At 42.1% G+C, this 25615-nt stretch overlaps 1 protein-coding gene across 7 annotated transcripts in view; it reads left to right on the top strand.

Moving 5' to 3' along the window:
* KLC1 (kinesin light chain 1) overlaps positions 1–25615 on the top strand; it is a 111539-nt gene that overhangs the window by 26683 nt on the left and 59241 nt on the right. For all 7 annotated transcript variants that reach the window (XM_073610003.1, XM_073610001.1, XM_073610004.1 and 4 more), the window contains exons 2-5: positions 9063–9324; positions 14242–14472; positions 20615–20693; positions 23709–23934. In XM_073610003.1, the coding sequence (XP_073466104.1) occupies positions 9064–9324; positions 14242–14472; positions 20615–20693; positions 23709–23934 (797 nt within the window). In that variant the 5' untranslated portion in view covers position 9063. The remainder of the gene's footprint in view (positions 1–9062; positions 9325–14241; positions 14473–20614; positions 20694–23708; positions 23935–25615) is intronic.

Raw genomic sequence — 25615 nt, 5'->3', positions numbered from 1 at the left:
CAAGGGTCAGATTCTTCTGTCCCAGGTGGTCCAGGGAGACAGTCCAGCCGGCTGCCCAGTGCAGGTAGCTCAGGATTATAGTTAAGGCAGGGGTACTGGAAGGAGCTCAAGGACCACACGTCTTACCCCATGTTGCGTCAGGCCACGCCCCCCCCCTTTTTTTTTTTTTTTTTTTCGTCTTCTGGGCTATGTTGAAATTTTTTTACATTATAGGACAGCGGACTGTTCTGTGAAGTGTTTGTGTATACTTTGATTGCTGGTTTTACCCTGTATACATAACTGCGAGATTTCTCATGCCAAGTTTTTTTTTTTTTTTTTTTTTTTTTTAAATCTTTATTATTTATTAAAGCTTTCAATCATCTAATCAACAAGACACATTGCATTATCTGCAGATTATACACGTTACTACTTTACAATACCTCTCTCTGGTTACAGATAATCTCCAGAATACCAATTTAACATTCCTAACCGAACAAACAAATCCAACAACAAACAGACAACACACAAAAAGGGAAACAAAAAAAAAAAAAGGAACCCCCACTCCTCCCCTCTCCTCTGCCCCTCCCCACCATCACTATCGGTCCTCCCCACCATCACTAAGGCATCCTGTCCATCCCGGTTCTGCCCAAGAGTTATAACTTAGATCATTACTATGATATTCTAGAGGGGGCCAAAGAGAAATGCCAGGTTTTTATTTTCTTTTGCCCATTCTCTACAGCAATGTTTTTGAACTTGCGCCGCACTAAACCACATAGTACTGGTACATGGTATCATGTTTTGGTGGCCACAAGCGCAGCGGTGTTTGATTGTGGAGTGAGTATGCTATTAGGAATTAATGGCACCCACATGCGTCTGTAGAAGGCAGTGCATTTCCATGTGGTGCAGAACTGGTGTGATCATACCCTCGGTACCCCTTTCAAGGACCATGAAGCCCCCTGAAGTTGGAGATGGGTTGGCTCTTGGGAGGAGTTATGCAGATAACAAAATGCATTGATGGGCAGGTTTAAGTCCGAATTGAGAGTTTCTAGGCAGACATTTGCATGCAGACTGCCCATTGTAACACCCACATGTAATGCTGAGCCTCTGATTGAAAACCTTGAAATCCAATGAATGAAAGTAATGGACCAGGAACCTTCAGGCTGGGGACAAAGAGGCTATATGTGGCTGGACATCCTCCAGCCAGGAAATGAGGCAAGATGTATCTGACATCCTGAAAGAAGTGAAGTGAAATCAGAATACTCACTCTCTCACTCACACAGTGCAACTTATAACATCCAAGTGAGAGATATAACACCAACATGTCAGAAAAAATAAAAAATAAAAAAAATTCAAAAACGGAATCACTGAGTTGGATAAAGGATCACCCCCCCTTATGTCAGTATTTTGTTGAACCACCTTTTGCTTTAACTACAGCCTTTAGTCTGTTGGGATATGTCTCTACTAACTTTTCACATCTAGACTTTGCAATATTTGCCCACTCTTCTTTGTAGAACTGCTCAAGTTCAGTTAAATTTGCTGGTGACTGTGAACTGCAGTCTTCAAGTCATTCCACAGTTTTTCAGTGGGGTTTAAAGTGGTAGTAAACCGCTGAAGAAAGAAGAACCCTGCAAGACAATAGCATAATGTGCTAGTATGCATACTTACAATAAAACGAAAAGGGGGCTGACATGTTCCCCCTGGCATTTCTTCTGGGTTCACAGGCTCTGGCGCTGTGAGTGGCAGGAGCTGCGATGACTTCGCTCCTGAGCATGCACACAGAAGTCCCTTGTTCCGGCACGGAGCTCTGAAGTTCCAGCATGATCCGCCAGACCTTCAGAGCTGACGTCAGCGGCTGCATGCAAGGTGAATATTTCCTAAACCATGCAGGTTTGGGAGATATTCATTTCACCTACAGGTAAGCTTTATTATAGACGTACCTGTAGGTAAAAATGCCCAAGCAGGGTATACAACCACTTTAAGTCTAGGCTCTGACTAGGCCTTGCAAGGACATCCTTCAACCACTGGTTGTTTTTTGCTGTGTACTTTGGATCATTTTCACGTTGGAAGGTAATCTTTCTTCCCATTGACAACTTTCTGGAAGAGAGCAGCAGACTTTCCTCAAGAATTTGATGGTATTTTGCCCCATTTATTTTCCCTTCTATCCTGACAAGTGCTCCAGTCCCTGCTGCAGAGAAACGCCCCCCATAACAGGATATTGCCACCTCCATGCTTTTCTGTAGGAATGGTGTTATTTGGATGGTGAGCTGTATTGGATTTCCTCCAGACATATCGTTTAGTGTTGAGGCCAAAAAATTCAATTTTAGTCTCATCCGACCAGAACACCTTTTTCCAGGTGGCCTGAGAATCTTCAAAGTGCGTTTTTAAGGTGGTCAGATGAGACTAGACGTCATTTGACTTCAACGGGTTGTACCAGGGTGATGCCTAAAAAAAAAAAAAAAAAAAAAAAAAAGTACCCTTTTTTTAGAGCCGATGGTTGGCTCTCTTGTAATAGCAAACGGAGTGGCTAACTAGCCGTTTGATTGCTATTACAGGCTGCGGGAGGAGACTCTTTTAAAGCGTCGCCTATGGATAGTAAAATTGACGTAATTTGTCGCCGTTGCACAGACATGTGCAATTTTAAAGCGTGACATGTTTGGTATATATTCGGCGTAACATCTTTAATATTTTACAAAACAATTAGGTTATGTATGTATTTTATTTTTTTGTAGTATAATTAAAAAAAGTGTATTTTTTCCTAAAAGTGCGTTTGAAAAGCTGCTGCGCATATATTGCATGACATAAAAAATTTCAAAACGCGCCAATTTATTCTTTAGGGCCTCTACTTTTACAAAAAATATGTTTGGGGGTTCAAAGTAATTTTTTAGCAAAAAAACTGATTGTTACATGTAAGCAAAAAGTGGCAAAAAGGCCTGGTTTTCAAGTGGTTAAAATATTTTCTACCCAGAAAGTTTCATGAGAACAGAAAACTGCATATAGAAAAGAGTGCATATAAGCATGCATACGTTTCTAATGTATACAAATTCACTTTACGTTAAAGGATAAGTTCACCTTTTTGTAACATGTTACACCCATATTTAGGGTGTAACAAATTACTAACTGAGCAGTTCCTGCCCACCCCAGCCGCGTCATTCATTCATGGAGTTCTGTAAATGGCAGGACTACAATACTACTGCTGACAACTTGCAGTTCTCAATGAACTACCAGGCTGCTGAAGAGCGCTCCTAGGTAATTTATTCATCCTTCCTGCCATTCAGTAACTGCCTATCCGTACGAGGTACGGGCAGACATCTACACTGACAGTCTGCAGGAGCCTGATATTGCACCTGTGTTCTGCTGATCATGGGTGAAGTACTTAATAGGGGAATAAAAAAATTCACTTTTTTTTTTTTACCTGCAAAAACATGTGCATCTATTTTTCTTTAAAGGTGAACTTCTTCTTTAAAAATGCAGATAACACACGCACGTACGTGAATAAATCCTGAATGAGTAGTATGTACACCAAGCAGGACACATCTACTTATGATTTGGAGAGGACAGATGTCCTGTAACCTTTTGAATGTAATTTGGTTTATTGTACTGTGACATGCAGGTCTGCATCTAAAATGTCCATTAATTCTGTTGATGAGTGCAGAGTTTTATTTCGGGGGGGTGTAGGAATAGGGCCTACTCTATTTCCATATCACATTCAAAGTTAATGGGAAAAGTATGCCTGGCCTAATTTCTCTCTGACAATTGGTATTCCTGCTAATCACACAGTTGGTTTGCTATTGAGACACTGTGGCGATCAATACTTTCTACTGTGTGCTGATAGCAGTAACGGGCGCAGGGTAATTTTCTTGGTTTACTGTCGGGATATCGAGAAAGCTGAACAGCGCCGGAGGTACTTGGCTCCATCTGTGCGGATTAACAAAACCAGTTTGTATCCCATGGGGGAGACATTTTCTGAGAACCAATAATTAGAAAAGAGTGTGAAGGGTCACTAGATACATTTCAGGAACCGCTCCACCAAAGTGCTAAGAGATTGAGGTTTGGAGGAAAGGAAGATATAAGTCTGTGTCCTGTTACCCCAGCCTGGGTATACTCCACACATTTGTAGCCATCTTGCCCTACTTGTAGGGGGGTAGGGTAGGAGGGTGACCTACATTATATTACCAAAAGTATTGGGACACCTGCCTTTACATGCACATTAACTTTAATGGCATCCTAGTCTTATTCAGTATGGTTCAATATTGAGTTGGCCCACCCTTTGCAGCTTTAACTCTTCTGGGAAGGCTGTCCACAAGGTTTAGGAGTGTGTCTATGGGAATGTTTGACCATTCTTCCAGATTCACATTTTGTGAGGCTAGGCAGTGATGGACGAGAAGGCCTGGCTTGTCTCCGCTCTAATTCATCCCAAAGGTGTTCTATCGGGTTGAGGTCCAGACTCTGTGCAGGCCAGTCAAGTTCCTTTTCCCTAAACTCGCTAATCTATGTGTTTTTGGTCCTTGCTTTTGTGCACTGGTCCAAATCATTTTGTGGAGAGGGATGTTTTTCAGAGGTTGGACCTGGCCTCTTAGTTCCAGTGAAGGGATGCGTTAGCATACCAAGGCATTTTTGACCATTTCGTGCTCCCAACTTTGTGGGAACAGTTTGGGGATGGCCCCTTCCTGTTCCAACATGACTGCTCACCAGTGCACAAAGCAAGGACCATAAAGACATGGATGAGCGAGTTTGGGGTGCAGGAACTTGACTGGTCTGCACAGAATCCTGACTTCAACCCGATAGAACACCTTTGAGATGAATTAGAGCGGAGACTGAGCCAGGCCTACTTGTCCACATCAGTGCCTGACCTCACAAATGCGCTTCTGGAAGGATGGTCAAACATTCGCATAGACACACTCCTAAACCTTGTGGACAACCTTCCTAGACAAGTTGAAGCTGTTATAGCTGCGAAGGGTGGGACAACTTCATATTGAACAAAAATATTGAGCAAAATGTTAGCATGCCCAATGAGTAATTTGGCAGGCAAAGTGCTATCCTGAGTACAGAACCAGGTGTTTAGAAGATAGTGTATGTATTGCAAGTGGAGTGGCTAGGGCAAGACGGGGAAACTGAATGTGAGGGGGTGAGCTCTCCAGAGCTTAGCTTGGAGTGTCATGGACCTTGAAGTTGGGTTACATGGGGGAATCGTAAGTATCACAGGCGACTCTCACTTCCTTTTTGTGTCTGCAGGGCAGGAAGTGAAAGGAAATGTCCCCAATGGAACATGTAATAAAAATGAGTTTTATCTCTCCCTATTGGGCTTTACATAACGTTTTATTCAAAAAAACAAAAGAAAATATCTGTCACTCTCTCTGATCTCTATAAATATAAATATTGAGTAAAAATTAATTTTCTATATGCTGCGTAAATCCCCTTGTGTGAAGCGGGCCTTAGACGTCTAGGCAGACTTTAAAGGGTGTATCAGAAAACATCATTTAGCAACTTATAAATGTAACTGTTACAGAGAATTTGGAAAATGCAAACTTCAGGAAGTTTCTTGTCTGGGACAGATGGTTGTCATTACTTCAGGTTTGTTTTCTGCGTGACTGAAACTACCCACTTCCGTAATTGAGCTTTCCTATTGCAAAATACCCTGTTTAATAAAATCTGGGTTTAAGGTGAAACTGTTTTTTTTCAGATATACTGTAAGTGTTAATATGAGCAGCTTAGTGTAATCGTTTAAGTACATGATATTGTTTTACATAAAAAAAAAAAAAAAGTTTCAATGTATACTTTGTAATTTTATATATGCATGGGCGCAAGCCATGTTTACACATCTTTTATGAAGACCTTGCTTTCTTTGTAGTTATTCTCAAATCTGAACTTCAGCTTCACCCTTCAGTCCTGCACAGTTGTACCGGCTCCTCTCCTTTTGCTGAAATTGTTTACTCTGATTCCACTGCACACTGAGGGGGGATCACAGTGGAGGGGATCCGCTTCCACGGAGTCCGCCTCGGTTTGCCGGCTCAGCGGGAGATCTCTCCGTTGATCTCCGCTGAGCTGACGGATGACAGGTCCCTCTCTGCTCACTGAGCGGGGAGGGGCTTGTCGAGCGCCGCTGGTTTCTATGGAGAGATCAGACAGCATGTCCGTTTTCATCAGATCTCACCCGATCCGCCAGCAACGGATCTGAACGTAGAGGCATCCGTCTGCTTTTAGCGGATCGGACCGGGTCGGATGTCAGCGGACATGTCACTGCTGACATCCGTCGCTCCATAGACTAGCATGGAGTGCCCGTTCAGGTCCGTCGTCAAAACTGACAGGCGGACCTGAACGGTCCAGTCGTGTGAAAGGGGCCTTACAGGGCTAGATAGGTAAGGGCTAGATCGTGGGTGTCTAAAGATGCAGGGATTTTAGTTTTAGCATGGACTATCACTTTAAAGTGGTTGTAAACCCACAGAGGGGGAAAAAAAAACCCCTGCAAGACAGGCATAATGAGCTAGTATGCCTAGCATACTGGCTCATTATGAAATACTTACCTTGGATCAAAGCCACTGCAACAGTCCCGGCACACCGCTGTGGCTGGCGATGTGTCTCCAGGAGTTATCTCCGGGTATCACGGGCTCTGGTGCTGTGATTGGTTGGAGCTGCGATGACGTTGCGCGGGACATGCCGGTAACCGCACAGCAGCTGAAGAAACGGCACGAGCAAGCCGTTTCTTCATTGCACATGTGGCGATGACATCAGCACATGCTGATACAGTGAATATCTCCTAAACTGTGCATGTTTAGGAGATATTCACAGTACCTACAGGTAAGCCTTATTATAGGCTTTCCTGTAGGTAATAGTGGTGTGTAAGGGTTTACAACCACTTTAAGCTTTAATAATCAGACCTGGAAGCTTATTGGTTTCTATGCACAGCTGCACCAGATTTTGCACGCTCTTTCAGTAAATCCCCGTTTTCGAATGTTTGGACAGATTTAAAATACATGATCAGGTCACTTTAAAACTGAAACATTCTCATAACATTACCTTTTTTATAGCAGTGTTTCTCAACTCCAGTCCTCAAGGCGCCCCAAAAGGTCATGTTTTAAAGCTTTCCGTTATTTTGCACAGGTGATTTGATAAGTTTCACTGCCCTTAGTAATTACCACAGCTGTTTCATCTCAGAAAAATCCTGAAAACTTGACCTGTTGGGGTGCCTTGAGGACTGGAATTGAGAAACACTGCCTTATAGACACATGAGTCCATGTGGCAGGATCTACAACCCTATATATTGACCCCTTTGTGCCCCGACTCTTTAAGTAGTTTCAGATGTTTGGAGGAAGGGTGGGGTTTATGATCTTGTGACTCCCGTGATTGGCTGTCATGGTGATCGCATGATTGGAAAGCTCTTAATCGCAAGAAGCGATCAAGAAGCCACCAGTAACTGTGCCTGGAGCGCGCAGAGCATAGCTGTGTCTGTTAATTGGTATGCAAATATGTGGCTGCTTGGCGCCAATGCCCACCAGCCAGGAGGCCACATATTTTGTGCACTGTCGATGCCTAGGGGCAATAAATACATTTAATGAAAATATTGAACAACAATCAAAAATGGAAAGCCATGTCAGAAACTACTCTTGAGTACACCTGTTAGGAGATAAGTATGGGGCTGTCATTGTTGGCCTGCGTCTTTTATTTATTTATTTTTTGAAAATTTTTTTTATTTAGTTTCAGACCCCTTTCACACTGGGACGTCTTTTGGGCCAAAAATAGCGCCTGTAAAGCTCCTGAAAAATGGAAGTAGCGTCTTTGGGGCGGTGAAGGAGTGATGTATGCCGAAAAGCACCGCTAAAACTAACGGTGCTTTACCGCTAACGCGGTTGCGCTCTCAGTGTGAAAGGGGTCTTAAAGAATTTAAGTGGTACAAAACGGAGCCTCTGGGGCTGGCCTGCTTCTTAAATAGCTAGTTGTCTAGCTGTATTTAGGTTCATTTACCAGGAACTAACATAGTGTAAGCAGGTTTCAGAATTCCTTGTCTGTACTTGTTTCAGTTCAATGACTCAGAACATCAGTATTAATGCCAGGGAACTAGAATGTATAAAGAGATCACAAATTGCATCCCAGATAATTTGGTTATGAATGAATTAGTTTTTTCTTTAGTTTTTTGGATAGAGAGGAGAGGATAGAGAGGAGAGGGATTAGACCCCCTGTCAAGTTTTCATTGCTGGCTGTGCCCCCATTAGGGAGATTCATCCTCTCTATTTGTCCTGTTTACCATTAACATTGAAAGTGAAAGTAAAAGAAAATTCCAAATTTTGGGTTGCCCACAGAAAATAGAGGGGAAATATTCCAATGGGGACACAATTTCTAGTGGCCGGGGGTCCCCAAGGGATTCTTTTAATATGCGGGGATTTCCTCTCGCTTCCTGTTTTTGGTTATGGGACAGGAACAAGTTGAATCTCCCCAATGGGACACAGGTGGCAAAAAATGAACCAGCAGGGGTTATAACCTTTCCTTACTATATCTAAAATGAGGGGAAAAAATATTTTGTCTATAGTTCTAATTTGCAACAAAACAATTCACAGCTCTTCACTTTTTCCACATTTTGTTATGTAGCCTTGTTCCAAATTGATTAAATTCATTATTTTCCTCAAAATTATACAAACAATACCCAGTAATGACAATGTGAAAGAAGTCTGTTTTGAAATCTTTGTATTTTTGTGAATACTTTCCGGATACACTGTATGTGTTTGTGCCTAAAATACACTATAATTTTCCCAGTATAAGTTTTATGACGACACATTCCCCCTCCCTCTTGGGTTTTTTTTTTTTTTGTCTCTCCTGCACCTGCTCTTACTGATGGGTTGTATATAAGTATGTCCTAGCATCCACTATGTATTATTTTTTTTGTAAGAACAGTGGTTCTCAACCTAGAGTAGGGGCCCATTTATGTCTCTGGTGCAAGGTACTAAAAATTTAATTTGTTGGGTGTGATTCCCAATTTCAGTTTATTGAAAGTGCTGGTGCCCTTGACTCCTTCTGCCAAAGTCCAGATTCTTTAGATATGTCTGTGTTTGTTATCCTGTATATAATTATTTCCATTGTGCTTTTCCTTACAGAATGTATGACAACATGTCCACGATGGTGTTTCTGAAGGAAGATAAGTTGGAGAAACTCACCCAGGATGAGATCATTTCGAAGACCAAGCAGGTGATCCAGGGCCTGGAGGCCTTGAAGAATGAGCACAACTCCATCCTGCAGAGCCTACTGGAGACCTTGAAGTGTCTGAAGAAAGATGATGAGAGTAACTTGGTGGAAGAGAAGTCCATCATGATCCGAAAGTCTTTGGAAATGCTGGAGCTGGGTCTGAGCGAAGCACAGGTACTGCTAATAAACTATTTCTGGGAGATTTTTTAGGTTTAGTGTTGCTTTTGGCAGTAAGAATGTAACCCCCTCACTACCTACTGAAAATTAAATCCATGATCTTCACAAATTGTTCCAGTTTTGACTGTGGAGATATTAGTGAGCTGTAATATGATGCAGATTGTGCAATTATTTTGCTTTTGCTAGTGTCTGCATGATTAGGATGCTCTTAAGGCTGCAGGAAGAGCCTAGTAGCATGCCTCCTCTATAGGGCACCTCCAGTCAACGTGCTTACTTTGCTATATGTTAATTGTTACTCTTAATTATCCTGGAGGTTGGAGTTCAGTTTGTGCTGGCATGCCTTCATGTGCCTGTACAGAATATTTAATTTCTTTTTATTTTGCTGCTATCTTTTACTGGATAGCTGGACTGTCTCCGTGCTCATATAAGAATGTGATGTGCTTCATGCAAATGGGAACTTAAAGCAGAACTAAACGCTCCCATCCTTTTGCAGTCATAAAACAAAAATCTGCATTGCTTTTCTTGCTGGATGGTTGTGGTTGTTCAAAAAGGAACTTTTTTTTTTTTTTCTTACCTCTGAAACTTTTTCCTGCGGTGACAGGACATATGAGCCTACTGTGTTGGCAGAAATGTTAACCAAGCAATTTCCTAAAGTTACTTTTATAGTTTTGCTACACTGCTCTTTAAAATGCCCTGAATTTGCCTTCCCTCTAAATTCTATATTGATTTGCCCACTACTTGCTATGAGTTGCTGCTCTTTGTTCATTACTCTTTGCTGTAAACAAACCTGATGGTGTCCGAAGTATTTTTGTTGACATGGTGTAGAAAGTTCTTTCTTTTTCCACAACCCACCATTTTTATATCTGTGCATTGCCTGTACCGGCTTCAGTATACAAAAGAAAAAATAACGGCCTTTGTGCACAGCTTTAGCTGCAGGGTTCTATACAGGTTTAAGGGCCTTGGTACTATCACTTGGAGTGACCATGTTTCTGAAGAATCCCTTGTGAGATGTGCCCACCAGTAGGGCGAAGAGCTGGAAGGGACTTATTCCTACTCATGTGGAAAGAACCACAAGGTGCCATGGTAAGTTGGGGCCTAAGCCCCTTTCCAGGGTGCCAGTGCCCCAGTTCCTTAGTGGAGAATTTTGGCTTGCTGAGGCTGTGCCACTTTGCTTTATAGGAAGACTGCCATGTTAGAGGCATTGGATTGCAGAGTATGCAAGCAAGCTCCCTTTTCCTCTCCACTAGAGTCCATTTCTAATTCTTCTCTTGTGACTTCTATGGTCCCTGAAGAGGAAGCCGGTTCCTCATCTGACTTTCAGGACTCTGCTCAGGAGGACACACAATTTGCTAAAAGCTCTCCCAAGCTAAGAGGATGCAGTTTCTGTCTTCCTTGATCCAGTTCTCCTATCTTGCCCTGCCAACCTGTGTTGACCCAGTCAAAGGTCACCAGTCTGGGTTCTTTAAAGATGGCTAGGCACACTCGCTTTTGGATCTTTTACAGTGACTGGCCTCATCTGGAAAAAGTCTTCATCCCTTCCACAGGCTTTGCTTTAGCAAGTACTTATTGAGGAGGGATTCCATAAAAAATGGACTGCCCCTGTCGTAGATCCAGCTATTTTTTTTGCCTTAAAATGCCAAGGCCACTGTTTCTGGTGTTCATGGACCCTGTGGATACATGTTTGGAAGATTCCAGGATAAGCTTTCTTTGGTGCGAAGGATATTTTGGCTCATGCATTGGTTTCTAGAGCTTCCCTGCTAAACTTGTCTTGCTGGGATGCCTTTTAAAGGATAATGCCTGGTTGATGCCTTGGACCCTTGCTTCAAGGAAGTCACGGGTGGTAAGTGTTTTCTTACCCCTGAAAATTAGGGCAAAAACCTCCTACAGGAAAGTCTTTGGATCCTGGAGCAAAGAAGAGTTCTTTTCTTTTCTCTGGCGTTTGGGTTCCAGGTCAAGCCCAGCTAACAATTCTGCCACAACACCTGGACACCTAAGCCCACCAAGTCTAGGAACAAGCCTTCCATGCAATGGGTGGCATGGGGGATTAGAATCCTTCCTTCACCAAGGTGTTGGCTCTCGTATTATCTCTGCTACACTCTTGAGGTATCTCTGTAATAGAATACTTAGATAACCTCCTCCTTTAGGAACAATCTGTCTAGGCCTTGTCAGCCCTTTTGACTCTGTGGTTTCAGTTCAACACTGTTTTCCTCCGCTAGGGCTCTTTCCTCACCTGCTTTAAGGCTAGGTTCAACTTTTGGATCATGTTACGTGCTCCAAATTTAGGGTGGCTGCCTTATATTGTAAGGAACCCTTTCTAGTGTTACACAGGGGTACAGCGGTCTTGTGGTCTCTCTTATTCTGAAGGTGGTTTCCTCCTTAACCAGGACATTGTGTTTCCCTCCTTATGTTCTGCTAAAAAAAAAAAAAAAATGTTGTACATGCTGTGCAAGTTTTCACCATTGGATCTACTCTTTATAATTCCTGAGGATCCCCATAGGGAACATTCTGCCTCTCATTTCCATGATTGCCAGGTGAATTAGACATGCCATTGTCCAAGCCTACAGTCTAAAGGAAAAGGTTCCTCCCATTCTTTTAAGACACACTGTACCAGATCAGTCAGTGTTTTATGGGCTTTTCACCATTGGGCATCAGTTTCCCAGATCTGCAAGGCTGCCACCTGGTTTTATACACACATTTATATGTTTTAGTGGGTAGAATTTCAGGCCTCTTCTGGTGCCAGTTTTGGGTGTAAGGTACTTCTGGCTGCTGTCAGTTTCAAGCCCTCAGTGGCTCATTTTTTTTTTTTTTGTGGGCCTGTTATGGTTTGTTGCTGTGTTGCCCACCATTCCATTGCTTTTGGACATCCTGATCATCTAAGTCTAAAACCTGTAATGTACGATTTAAGAAAATTGGATTTCTGACTTACCTGTAAAATCCTTTTCTTTAAGTACATTACAGTACTTGGGTCCATACACTCGCTATATGATTCATTCTTTGTTGCTTGCTACTAAACTGAGGCTTGACTATAGGGGGAGAGGTTATTCTGGAGCTGATCTTACAGCGTCTAGTCACCATAACGTAGCCTCATAACCCATTTGTCTAAGACTTAGATTCTGTGTCCTGTAATATACAACCTGAAAAAGGTATGGCAAAGTTCCAAATTTTCTAACCTCTTAAAACTGGAGCTAAAGGTGACTTTTTAAAATGTTACAAAACCCAGGACTCTGCATTCACTATATCTGGTCTCCCACAGTACACACAACATGGAAATGCAATTATTTTAGTAAGTATAAACCGCCTTTTCTAATCAGTAGTGTATAGCAGTTTTGTGACTTCTATCAGTGTCTAGTTTAAGCTTGTAGAAGGAGATTTCATTCTGCTCTAACTGTCCTATAAGGCTGCAGGACCCCTGACCCTCTGGACAGTTCTGATTGGCCTTGTACCCTCCCAGGAACGAAAAAAACTCTAGCAATACAAGTGGAGCATGTGCAGAGTGTCTCCTAGGGCTCTGTTTTATCAGCAGGTGGATTGGGGACAGTAAAAGGGGAGGATCAGAGACGACCGGATCAAACAACCTTTTTACACAATGCAGAGGATTAACCCCTTACCTATGCTTTGCTGCATATACAGACTGAATTTACTGTTGTGGGCTTAGTAACACCTCAAAGGTTGTAAACCCTGGTGTTTTTTCACCTTAATGCGTCCTATGCATTAGGATGAAAAAACTTCTGACCGCCGCCCCCCCGTTTTACTCGCCCATTCGTTCCCATGGCGGTGACGTGCTCTACCTCTCTGCCCGTTGTCTCAGCTCTTGGTTGGCTAGTGTGATAGCAGCGCAGCCATTGGCTCCCGCTGCTCTCAATTAAATCCAATGATCCGGGGGGCAGGGCAGAGTCCTGCTTTCTGTGTGAATACACACAGAAGCAGGACTCAGGAGCGTGTCCGCACGGGTGTCCACCAAGCAGAGCGCTTCTCCAACGTGGACACCCGATGCAGGGTAATAAAAGAGGGTTTACAACCCCTTTTTAAGGGCTTGTTTATACTTACATTGATTAGTAACATACATTAAAGTGCTTACTGCTTTAACATGCATTTCTTATTGTGATTTTTGTTGTTTTTGTGATGCGTTTTTAAAGTGATGGGACTTGGCAAATGCTCTTGTGTTGCTTTTTTATTTGTTATAAAGTGGAAATGATGAGCATACCATTAGATTTTAAGCGTGGTCAGGTGTTGGGGTGGTATCTAATGTGTGGTGTGTGTTTTTTTTTTTTTTTTTTTTTTTATTTTAGGTAGCTCAGTAGTACCCCAGCTCATCAGTTTTCCGGCTCACTAGAGCTCCTGCTCAGCAGTTTTCTGGCTGAGTAGTACCCCTTGGGCTCAGTATTACATTTGTCTCACAGAGGTAAACCCCCCCCCCCCTCCCCCACCATGGCTGCGATCTTTGTGGGTTTTTTTCCTTTTTTTTTTTTTTTTTTTTTTTGACCCTTAAGCCACATAAGCAAAAGAAATATGTCTGCCCATGTATGGTCATCTGAAGGTCTAAGTATAGCACATTAAATATTACTCTGTTGCCTGTAAGAAAAGTGATCAAAATGTGGATTGCACTTCAGACTGCAAAGCAAGTCTAAATGAGGCCATAAACTACTTTGGGGCCCTGAGATGCAGCACAGCATGATAAAAGCAACATGGGGTATACATTTTGAAGCAGACCACAGAAGCCAAACTCACCCATGCACAGGATTGCAAGCTAACCATTTTTTTTTTTTTAAGTGATAACTGTTTTGATTTTCATAGTGCTTTAAAAAATGCTGGTCAAATGGCACATTTTGAAGCAAGTGTAAATGAGGCCCGCTCATAGGGACTCACAATCTGAAAGGGAGAAAACCAAAATTGTGCTTTGTATTTTTCTTGTAGGTTATGATGGCCTTATCGAACCACTTGAATGCCGTGGAGTCGGAGAAGCAGAAGCTGAGGGCTCAAGTGAGGAGGCTGTGCCAGGAGAACCAGTGGTTGAGGGATGAGCTGGCCAACACACAGCAGAAACTGCAAAGGAGTGAACAGTCTGTGGCCCAACTGGAGGAGGAGAAGAAACATCTAGAGTTTATGAACCAGCTGAAAAAATACGATGATGACATTTCTCCATCGGTGTGTGGCTTTTTGCTTTTCCATTCTGACTAAAGTCATGATTTTCCTGTGAAATACTGTAAAAGTTATATATGGATATTTTTCTTTTCCTTTTTTACAGTAACAAGTTGCCATAGGCCCAGTACAGACTGCCCCAGCAGTCTCTATAGGGCCCCATGTACACTGCTGCTGGTAAACGGACGTTTAGGAGCACTTGGGCATTTTTTTTCAACTGCTCCTGAACTCTCCTCTGTTATCTGATCAGTACATGTACACAGTTCATTTTATAGTAGTTTCTAGACAGTTGAGTTTAGAGGCTTTTTTTTTTTTTTGGCACATAAAAATGCATTCGGAAGCTGTGTTTTAGAGGCATGCTAAACGTGGCTAACTGCGTTTTCGTCTAGAAGCGTTTTTAAAGGGAAACATTTTATTTATTACTTTTGAGCCTGGAAAATGCTAGAAACACACCAAAAACTCAATTATCACTTCCTGCAAGCTTGATATACCATGTGATATTCCCCTCATCAGCCAATTATGCTGTACAATACACAACTTGCATTACTTGATGCTGAAGTCGGGTCACCAACAAGACGTTCCTCTGGTGGCATGCTTTTTCTCATGTTGGTATCCATGCGAACAAGATGGGGTCTAACCTTTTCCAAGAGAACGTCAAAGGTGGCAATTGACATGCGTGTACAATTAAAAAAAATTTGCTGTGTAATTACGCAGCTGAGCATAGATATTAGAAAGTATCCTGTGGACATGCGTTGAGCCATCAATGGATGTGTCCAGTAGTGACAAACTCTGGTCCTCTCACGCAATTTTTTACATCTTTGGAGCCTCAGCAAAAGCAACATCATGAGCATTTCCTCACACATGCTCATCATGGGATCCATATTAACAAACCAACCAAAAAATAACAGCTGGCTACAAGCACACTGCTTTCTCAGCTGCTACTCACACTATTCTCTCACAGAATGGCTCAAATAGTTAATAAATACTTGTTTTTAGTGCTTTCTAATCATTTGGGAGGGTCTTCTGAGGTTATCTTTAGTAAACGCTTATGAACGCAAACGCGGCTTGTAAATGCTGCTAAACACTCGTTTTTAAATGTGGATTACTAACTGTGATGTTCCAGTGTTCAGGAGAGGTTGAGAAACGTCCCGTGTACATAAAGCCTAAGTCAGTAGTCTGATGAATGATATGTACAAACATACAGTTAAAATACATATATTTGATCTTTCTGCAATCAAAAGATTTTTACACTTGTTCAGTCTGGTGATTCATATATAATTGCCAGTCAGAATAGCCAGGTTCCTTACCACCACTGCAATTAAGGGGTACAGCTTGCTCTTAAGATGGGGGTCTTCAAACTTTTCAGTATGAGGGCCATGTTATACATTTTACAAATGTTCCTAGGCCAATAAATGCATAAAATGTAATTTAAATATGTTTTTACTTGAAGTTTTTTTGTAATCAGCATGACATGGTTCAGAACAACAAAGCTTCAGTAAAACTGAGCAAAGAAATCCCATAAAACTTGAGCCAATAATATAGTGGAACAAAAACTCTACCTGAACCTTTCAGACCCGGCTGCAAGTATGTAAAGTAAGTTTGGACCCAAACTGACATTTTCCTGGAAAGTGAAATCGCCTGACAATTTCTCATTCCTCTTGGTTGGCTCAGATGTGTTGAGTTCCCAGGTCTGCCTTACTGCGGGTCCCCCTTTCCCTGTATGTACGTATGTGTGTATGTATGTGTGTGTGTATGTGTGTGTGTGTATATATATATATATATATATATATATATATATATATATATATATATATATATATATATATATATATATATATATATTATGTAAAATGTTACAGAAGAAGCTGTAATACACAAGTGGGCAGAATTATCAAAAACTTCCAGGTGGACAGGGTACATGTTGGGGAGATCTCCCTGTTAAAGGCCAAGTTCACCTTTTGAAAAAAAATATAATTGTACATGGTTTTGCAGGTTAAAAAGTGTGCATAACTTTTTTTCAGGAGCCTGCAGAGCATTTCACCTGCGCTCAGTGTATTGCGTGTTCAGTGTTGGGCTCCTGCACACTCTTTCCAGCTTTGTTCCAATACCTCTATATAGGCTTTCAGTTACAAAGATGGAAGAAGAGTGAATGGACTACAAGGGCTCTCATCAACACTCTAAGTCCCATTGAGAACTACAAGCTGTCATCTGTGGCGGATGATGGGACTTGGAATTTTTTTTCATTCAGATTCCTGTAAAGGAATGATCCGGCTTAAAATGTGACAGCAGATGCAGAGAAAGGATCCTCTGCCTGCTGTCACAGGTAGCAAGGGGAGGTGCTTAATGATAACATGTTACACCCTAAATACGGGCCCTGCATGTACATGTTACCAAATGTGAACTTTAAAGTATTCAAGACATAAAAAGCATGAAGCGGGGTTTGACCAGGATTCATCGATACCTAATATATCCCTTTTGGTGGCCTGTACTGATTTTTGTAATTAGTGCATGATTTTTATGCCTGAAGGTCATTTTAAACGTGCATGTCTTTAGAGGTGTTGACATGTAAAAAAGTGTGCTGCTGGGCTCGATACAATGGCACAGGCGCTTCTAGTGGAATTGTTTTCAAGGTACCCATTTAGATATTGGCTTCAGGCTGTCAACCGGATTCTGGCTTTACGGTTTGGGGAGTCACTGAACTGGAACAAGCATGTAGCCAGTGAAGTTTGTCCTCCTGCATGCATTGCCTCAGTGATGACTCATTAGGGAAGGTTGGCACCCATGGAAGCCTATACATGTTATATACACAGGTCAGCAGTGATGGCTCCCTTGTTTCTTTTCTGACAAAATCTTTAAAATCTCCTCTAGATAGGCGATCATTGCAGATCTGAGTGTGTGCTTTGTGTCACACCCTCCATGTTGCGTTTCCTCTCTTCCAATTGTATAGATTATTCGTGTCTGTATGTTTGAGGATTTCACCTCCCTAGAGATGGTATAGAATCTGTGAATTGTGTCCACTCCCTTTTCTAGAAAGGAAACTCTTATCCTGGCTGTAAATATAGTGAAACGTTTACAGGGTAAATTGTAAAGCAAATTTAATGAAGGAAATCGCATGTACTTATACAATGCTTTTATTTATAGCATCGCAAATAGCTTCTAATTTTAAACTAATTGACTTTACAGGATGGATGGCTAGACACAGGATGCATGGATTTATTGCACTATAATGTTTTATATGTTTGATTAAAATATTAGCAAAGCATCTTTATTTAGTATTTACTCGTTCACACCAGTCCTGGTGGGCTGCCTTGGGCAGAGCTGCTAAATACAGACAAGGCCATTTGCATTCATTGGCCGCTAGCTGTGTTATAAGCGCCCCGCTAGCGGCCGAATAGCGCCGCTAAAATGACGGTAAAGCGCAGCTAAAACTAGCAGCATTTTACCGTCAAAGCCTGCCCGCTCCAGTGTGAAAGCAGCCTTAAGTAATAAGTGATGCAGAAAATGTCTTAGGCCCCTTTCACATATGCGGACTGTTCAGATCCGCCTGTCAGTTTTTTCAGGCGGATCTGAACGGTCGCTCTATACATCTCAATAGAGCGAAGGATGTCCGCTGACATCCGATCCGCCCCGATCCGCAAAATCCAGACGATGGATGTCCTATTTTCCATACGCCTGGCGGATCGGATGACAACGGGTAGGCGGTCCATAATCATCCGTTCCCCCCCATAGAGGAGAGTGGAGATCTGACAGGTCTGTCCCTGCACAGTGTGCAGAGACAGACTTGTCATCTGCCGGCTCAGTGGGGATCAACGGAGTGATCCCCGCTGAGCAAGCGGAAGAGTAAAAACGGACAGCCCCGTGTGAAAGGGACCTAAACTTTTAAACATTTATTAAACAAAACAAACCTCCAATCAGTTCACTTGTATGTATAAGTTCGATAAAAAAATATAATTTACATAAAAAAAAAACAAGCTATATCTTAAATATTAAATACACAAAAACAGGTAATCAAAACTTTTGGACGAAAAAAAATTGGCTAACTTTACTGTTTAGTTTTTTTTTTTAAATTAATTTAAAGTGTACTAAAATTGCGTTTGAAAGACCACTGCGCAAATACCGTGTGACATAAAATATTGCAACAACTGCTATTTTATTCCCTAGGGTCTCTGCTAAAAAAAAAAATATATAATGTTTGGGGGTTCTAGTCATTTTCTAGCAGAAAATACAGGATTTTTACTTGTAAGCAACAAGTGTCAGAAAAGATAAAGGCTCCTTTCACACTGTCGGACCGCTCAGGTCTGCCTGTCAGTTTTGTCGGCGGACCTGAACAGGCGCTCCATGCTAGTCTATGGAGCGACGGATGTCAGCGGTTACATGTCCGCTGACATCCGACCCGGTCCGATCCACTAAAATCAGACGGATGCCCCTACGTTCGCATCTGTCCCGATCGGATCGGGTGAGATCTGATGAAAACGGACATGCTGTCCATTTTCTTCCGATCTCTCCATAGTAACCAGCGGTGCTCGACAAGCCCCTCCCCGCTCAGTGAGCAGAGAGGGACCTGTCATCCGCGGAGATCAATGGAGAGATCTCCCACTGAGCTGGCGGACTCCGTGGCAGCGGATCCGCTTCGTGAGAATGATGGTAAATGGTTAAACTGAAAACTTCTACACAGGAGTTCAATCCATTGATTAGTATAAACATTGTATCTCTTTGCTTCTTTTCTCAGACATGGCAGGCTGCCCAGATAGGAGAGAAGTCACTCCAAGGGAAGACTTCAGGCAACTTACATTGACTTCTATTACAGAAGTCATTTGAAAGTCACGCTGAAGTTTTAAATCGGCCTTTTTTTATCAGCACAATTGGCCAATGCCAAAAATCGGCCTATATATCGGTCGACCTCTAGTGGTGGGTGCAGCTTTTTCTTGAATTTAAAGTGGTTGTATAGTGTTTTTTTTTACTTTTACCTACAGGTAAGCCTATAATAAGGCTTACCTGTAAGTAAAAAAAAAAAAATCTCCTAAACCTGCACGGTTTAGGAGATATTCCCCTTGCTATGAGCCGCTGACTGCAGCAGTGCATGCGCACAGGGGATTCTCTGCTGAAGGCCCGGCAACTGCCGGACCTTGCCGGGTAAGAAATCTCCCGCGCGCATGCGCGGGACTGATGACATTGCGGCTCCAGCCACTCACAGCGCTGGAACCGCGATACACGGAAGACACGCCAAGGCAACATGACAGCTCCCTCGGCGTGGACCAGGTAAGATACCGATGCCTCGTTCTAAGGTAAGTATTTCATAATGAGCTGGTATGCGGTGCATACTAGCTCATTATGCCTTTTGCTTTACAAGGTTAAAAAAAAAAAAAAAATTCAGCTGGTATATAACCGCTTTAAGTGAATGCACTGCCCTAAATTGACCTCAGCACTTGGTCCTGTTGTATGTAAAAGTATAACTGTAAGAGGCAATGTTACCTACCTTTCTGGTAGTCCATTTGTCAAGATGCAGCCTCTTTACGGCTCCCTGACGCAATTATTCTTCCACATGTCAATGCTATCAAAGGAGTTCATATATTTCTCAGGGCAAGACAAGTCCTGTTTTTGACATGTGAATTTGAGAATGGCCTTTACACTTCTGTATTCTCTGATGGAAAAGAGTTTACTAAAACTGCCATTTCAGTTGAGAGTAGATGCTGGGGATGGTAAATTCCAAAGGTTTCTTATATTTCTGGGACTGTAGTAATGACATCTATGCGCTTGAGTTCCTAGGTCCTGTCCACCTTCCTTGGCCATTATAAGGGGCTCTCTTTCTCCTTGCACTTTTTTTTTTTAAACAATTTTAAATATTGTATATGCTTTAGTTTCTATATTCACAACCCCACTCTGTTTTTGGTATCCTTTGGGGGCTATACTTGCCTTTACTGCCTCCCTGACAAAAAAAACTTGACAGTTTGAGCAGCATGTGACACCCTGAATAGCTAGTCGCCAGGCTCCAGTGCTGTCTTAGGAGGGCATGCCATTGAATGTGCAATCATCGGCTTTTTTGTATAAATATTCAAGATACACATTGGGTACTTTGTATGTATGTGTGATAATAAGGAGAGATGTTAGATTTGACTGTGGTGGAATTCATATTATCGCTATTTTTCAGGACGATAAGGACAGTGATTCATCTAAGGAGCCTCTTGATGACCTCTTCCCTAATGATGATGATGACCAAGGACCGGGAAGTAAGTGTGCTGTTGAGTCCTACTACTTCCTGAACAAATGCAGCAATTTGGTATTCTATTACTATTCTAAACTTCAGTCAGTAAGACTAGATGGGAAATGGGATACAATTCTAGAAACTATGAACACTGAGGAAAAATGGGAATGATTTAAGAACATATTAAAGGTATTAGCCAATGCATTCCAATGGCCAACAAATATAAGAAAACCTAAGGTTAAACCTGGGTGGTTAAACATTATTGTAAACAGGCATATAAAAGAGGAAAGTAATGTTTAAAAAAATTAGATATATAGATAGATGGAGATGAAGAGATGGATGGATGGAGATGGAGAGCGTGCCAAGGGGTCATTCTCAGCATTCTAACACTAAAGGGATATAATAAAAAATAAAGGATTAATCGGGGCAGCTAATATTGACCATGAGAAAGAGATAGCAGAGGAGAGTGAAAAAAATCCCCGTTCAAAAAAATAAAATAAATATTTAATAGTAAGAAAGTGAAGTCGGAGCATGTCGGACAAATAAATGATCATCAGGGGAAGTCGATTATTACCGAGAAGAAGGCGGCAACTGTACCAAAAGCATTCTTCTCAGCTTTTACAAAGGAAATGGAGGGGTATAGTAACAAAGACTGTATTGTTAGTAACACATCACTTATTGTACCCCTGTGGCTAACAAAAGCCAGTGTCTGAAAAAGACTTAGAAAAACAACACAAATAATCACCAAGACCAGATAAGCAGGGCATTAAAGCGGAGTTCCACCTTTGGGGGGAAAACAAATACTGTAGCTGCTGACTTTTACTATATGGACACTTGCCTGTCCAGGGAGCCTGCAATGTCGGCACCCCAGCTGATCTTTGGATCGACTGGTGCAGCCGCCGCAATTCCAGGGAAGGGAACTCAGCAGTGAAACCTTTAGGGTTCACGCCCCCGTTTCCTTACTGCGCAGCTGGTCAGGGGTGGGCAGATATCTAAATGAATTTTAATTTAATTTGTTTATGGTATAATATTTCATATTCCTGATTTGTGTCTGTTGTACTGTTTGTATTAAAGAGGAAGTCAACTCTCCCACTCTGATGCTGCTTTTCATTTAGTCCATTATAATAAGTAATTATCAAACTATAGCCAATGTTATGCAGCCCAAATCGCATATTACTTACTGTTTAAAGAAACTTTAAAAAACTTGTTTCCAGGGGTAAGGCAACGCCATCTTAAGTATTGTTTTCTGAGTCCACAGTAGAGTGTATTTCCGCCCTTACAATGAGCACTTCCTGTACTGTTAACCAAGCCTCCTTCTCAATCCAACGTTTCTATGGCATCCCTGCTTCACTGCTCATAGCTGACTTGTTTTTTTTCATAGTATTTACTTGTGCCAATTATCTAGTGTTTGCCTGTGTCAGTCTTATCAGCTTCAGCTAAGGCTGCAGTAATGCTGTCCGATGCCCAAGTTTACACGCCATGTGATGTCACATGGGGTGTAGTAGGAAGCTCTGAGTGATTATGCAGTCTCGTGGGATTTCAGTGTTGTGCCGTAGGAAGATCTGATAGTAGACAGACAGGTACAGAGTGTGCCGTAAATCAGGGTAGATCTGGGCATGCTCAGTGAAGTAATTCTAAAGAACAAAAAAGGATTACAACAATACTAAGCAAGTAAGGAGATATCTACAAGCAGTGTTCATTAGGGTTTTTTATGTTGATTTACATGGGACAAAGTTGTCGGGGAGAGTTTACAACCACTTTAAAGTAATCGGGTTCTTTGTATTGCTGCTTTTGTGTGAAATACCTGGTTATTCTGCCAGTCCTCCTGCTTTCCTATTTCAACCTGACCACCTTGGTATGGGAGCAGATAAATCTCTGTGTGGTCAGTTTTCTAGCTGTCCTTGGGAGATCAGTTGCCTTTTCTTCAATGGTTACACTCATGCTGACACACCCCCCTGCACAGAAATTCACAGGGACGAGTTGTGTACTGCTGTTTCTCCACCCATACTTATCCAAGCCCTTTATGCAGCTGAGAACTGAGATTGTGTAATTGCTTTTTTTTTTTTAAAAAAGCAAAATATTGTATTTATTGGCGTATAACACTCACTTTTTCACCATGAAAATCGGGTGAAAATAGTTTGTGCGTGTTATATGCCAATACTTAAATTTTAGCTGCCTCGGAGGGGACAAGGAGGGGGGCCGGACAAGAGCCGTCAGTTTATATACAGTGAGAATCTCCTGTTTACTTAGCGGCCTCTGTAATAGGAAGTCCCGTCTCCTGGGCTGCCATTGGACCACTGTTCTGTCTATCATAGGAGATGCTCACTGTATGTAATCTGTTGACGCTCGTCCCGCCCCCCTCCCTGTCCCCTCTAGTTTGCAGATGGCCATCGATCAGGCTGCACGGATGGCAGTGGTGAGGCTGCTGCACGGATGGCAGTGGTGAGGCTGCTGCACGGATGGCAGTGGTGAGGCTGCTGATGGGCACTGACCCTTATTTTGCTTCAAAGTTCCTTATTTAAAATTTTAAGGTTTTTTTCCTGAAACTTCCCTCTTAAAATGAATGTGCGTGTTATACGCCGATAAATACGATATATACACACACAAATGTTTTGTCTTACGTTTCTTTTTTTAAACTTGATAGGTTGTTTTACAAAGTAAGGGTTCACTTATATTTTAAAGTAAAGATAAATCTTTACTACTATAACTAGACAGATTCCATATATTTTTTTTACCCACTTCCTTAATGGTGAGGCCTACCCACTCGAGCTCCCAGATCCTACCAGCCTGCCATTGCCAATTTGGACTGCCATCATTTACTTGTTTGCCTTTTTCATTGTTCGATTGGGAAGGCATCAAGAGTATAGAGGGTCCTTCCTGTAGTAAGAGGAGCAAGACTTTATGCAGGCAGAATCAGAATCTTGGATTCCCAAAGTAATGTGACAATGGCTGATTTAACCTGTAGCACTTTTCCAACAGCGAACCATCAATATATGGAGGGAACAACTGCTAAATCTGAATTGTGTGCTCTTTCCTGCAGTTCAACAACAGCACAGCAGCGCAGCAGCTGCCGCACAGCAAGGAGGCTATGAGATCCCTGCACGGTTAAGAACTCTTCACAATCTTGTGATTCAGTATGCATCCCAAGGGAGATATGAGGTGGCCGTACCTCTCTGCAAACAAGCCCTGGAAGACCTGGAGAAGACCTCAGGCCATGATCACCCTGATGTTGCTACAATGCTCAATATACTGGCTCTGGTGTACAGGTTAGTTGCATGTCTATATGGTAGAATAAAGCTTTGTTTTACTAATACAGATATTTTTTCTAACATAACAGCAGTTTTGGGTTACATAAAGGTTTAGTCATTTTGTTTCCCGAACGGCCAGCTTCTGTCGGACAGACCGACATACACACAGGCCAAATGTCGGCCGTTTTTTTTTTTTTTTTTTGAACCGGGAAATATCTGCCGACATTCAGCCAGTGTGTACCTGGCTTTATTATGCCCCTTCCCACCCCCCACCCCCCCGACCACCACTTCTATGGGACTGGTCTGAGCTCATCCATACAAGCTATGTGCAGGCTGAAGGAACATGGGAAATGTAGTTCTGCGGCAAGCCCTATGTACACAAGAATCTAAAGTAGGGAGAGCTGCAGATCCCTCCACCAGACAACCAAACATATGGAGCAATTTTTTTTTTTTTGCTGGTCTGATGTCACTGGCTATAAAAATGATGATTATTCTGTTTTTGGAGCTGGGGAGAGTTTGAATAAAAAGATTGTTGCACACAGACAGGAAGAATGCAAAGCAAGAAGGGATGGAGCCTGAAGATTATCTTAAAAAAAAAAATGGAGGCAAGAAATGTGTACTACCCACATCAGCCTGTTGACAGCTGTCACTTTTCTAGCACTCTAGAGCAATTGTTATCTTGGTTGCTGTGGACAATTCAGACCTGTTGGTAGTTCTCGGTTTTGCATAAACTAAAGAAAGACCAGATCTACCTGTTTGTTACTCTGCTACTAGTTTTTTTTTTTTCTTTAATTTTTTTTCAGAGACAATATACACATACAGAATATCAGGCAGTTGAAGAATCCAATCCAAAAAATAAAACGTTGCATAATAATCCGGTCCACATAACCGCTTCCCCTGCCCAGGGAAAGTGTGACTTCAGTAAGAGTCTAGCATTCCCACCTGTATTTCAGTGATTTTTCGCCTGTGTTTTTTTTTTTTTTATAATAAGAAAATAACTATTTACAACCTCCCTGGGCATGAAAAGTATATAGAGTGGAATATTTCCCCACCCCATCGTGTGACTCACAGAACCGAGTCTGTACCCCCACCCTCCCCCCGACTTATGACACACACACACACACACACACACACACACACACACACACACACACACACACACACACACACACACACACACACACACACACACACACACACACACACACACACACACACACACACACACACACGTGTGTGTGTGTGTGTATATATATATATATATATATATATATATATATATATATATATATATATATTATTAGAGCTTCGTCTCCATACTTTTTCTTCTGCAGCCTTTACTCGTGCACCCCATATGTCTCCTTTTGAGTCAACCCACCTAAACCAAACCTTCCTAAATTTATATACGTCATGTGGTAAAGAAGGATGTCAGCATTCACAACGTTCTGCCACATCCCTAACGTCAGTCGCTCCGTGTGGATCCATTTTCTAGTTATAAGTTTCATAACTCCAAAGTACAATGTTCTGAGGAACAGCTTGGTGTGCTCATTTAACACGTCCTTGGTTAAAAATTCCCAAGAGACACCTCAAGGGAGTACATAAATTGGGAAGGTCAAAGTTGTCCATGATGAATTCAGTCGCCATAGACCACAGTGGAGTCTCTCCTATGCATACAGAATAGTGTGACCGATAATATATG

This window comes from Aquarana catesbeiana, linkage group LG13, assembly GCF_042186555.1.
Source record: "Aquarana catesbeiana isolate 2022-GZ linkage group LG13, ASM4218655v1, whole genome shotgun sequence".
NCBI classification, from domain to species: Eukaryota; Metazoa; Chordata; class Amphibia; order Anura; family Ranidae; genus Aquarana; species Aquarana catesbeiana.
Note: the sequence above shows the minus strand (reverse complement) of the source record. Positions and strands in the feature narration are given on the sequence as shown.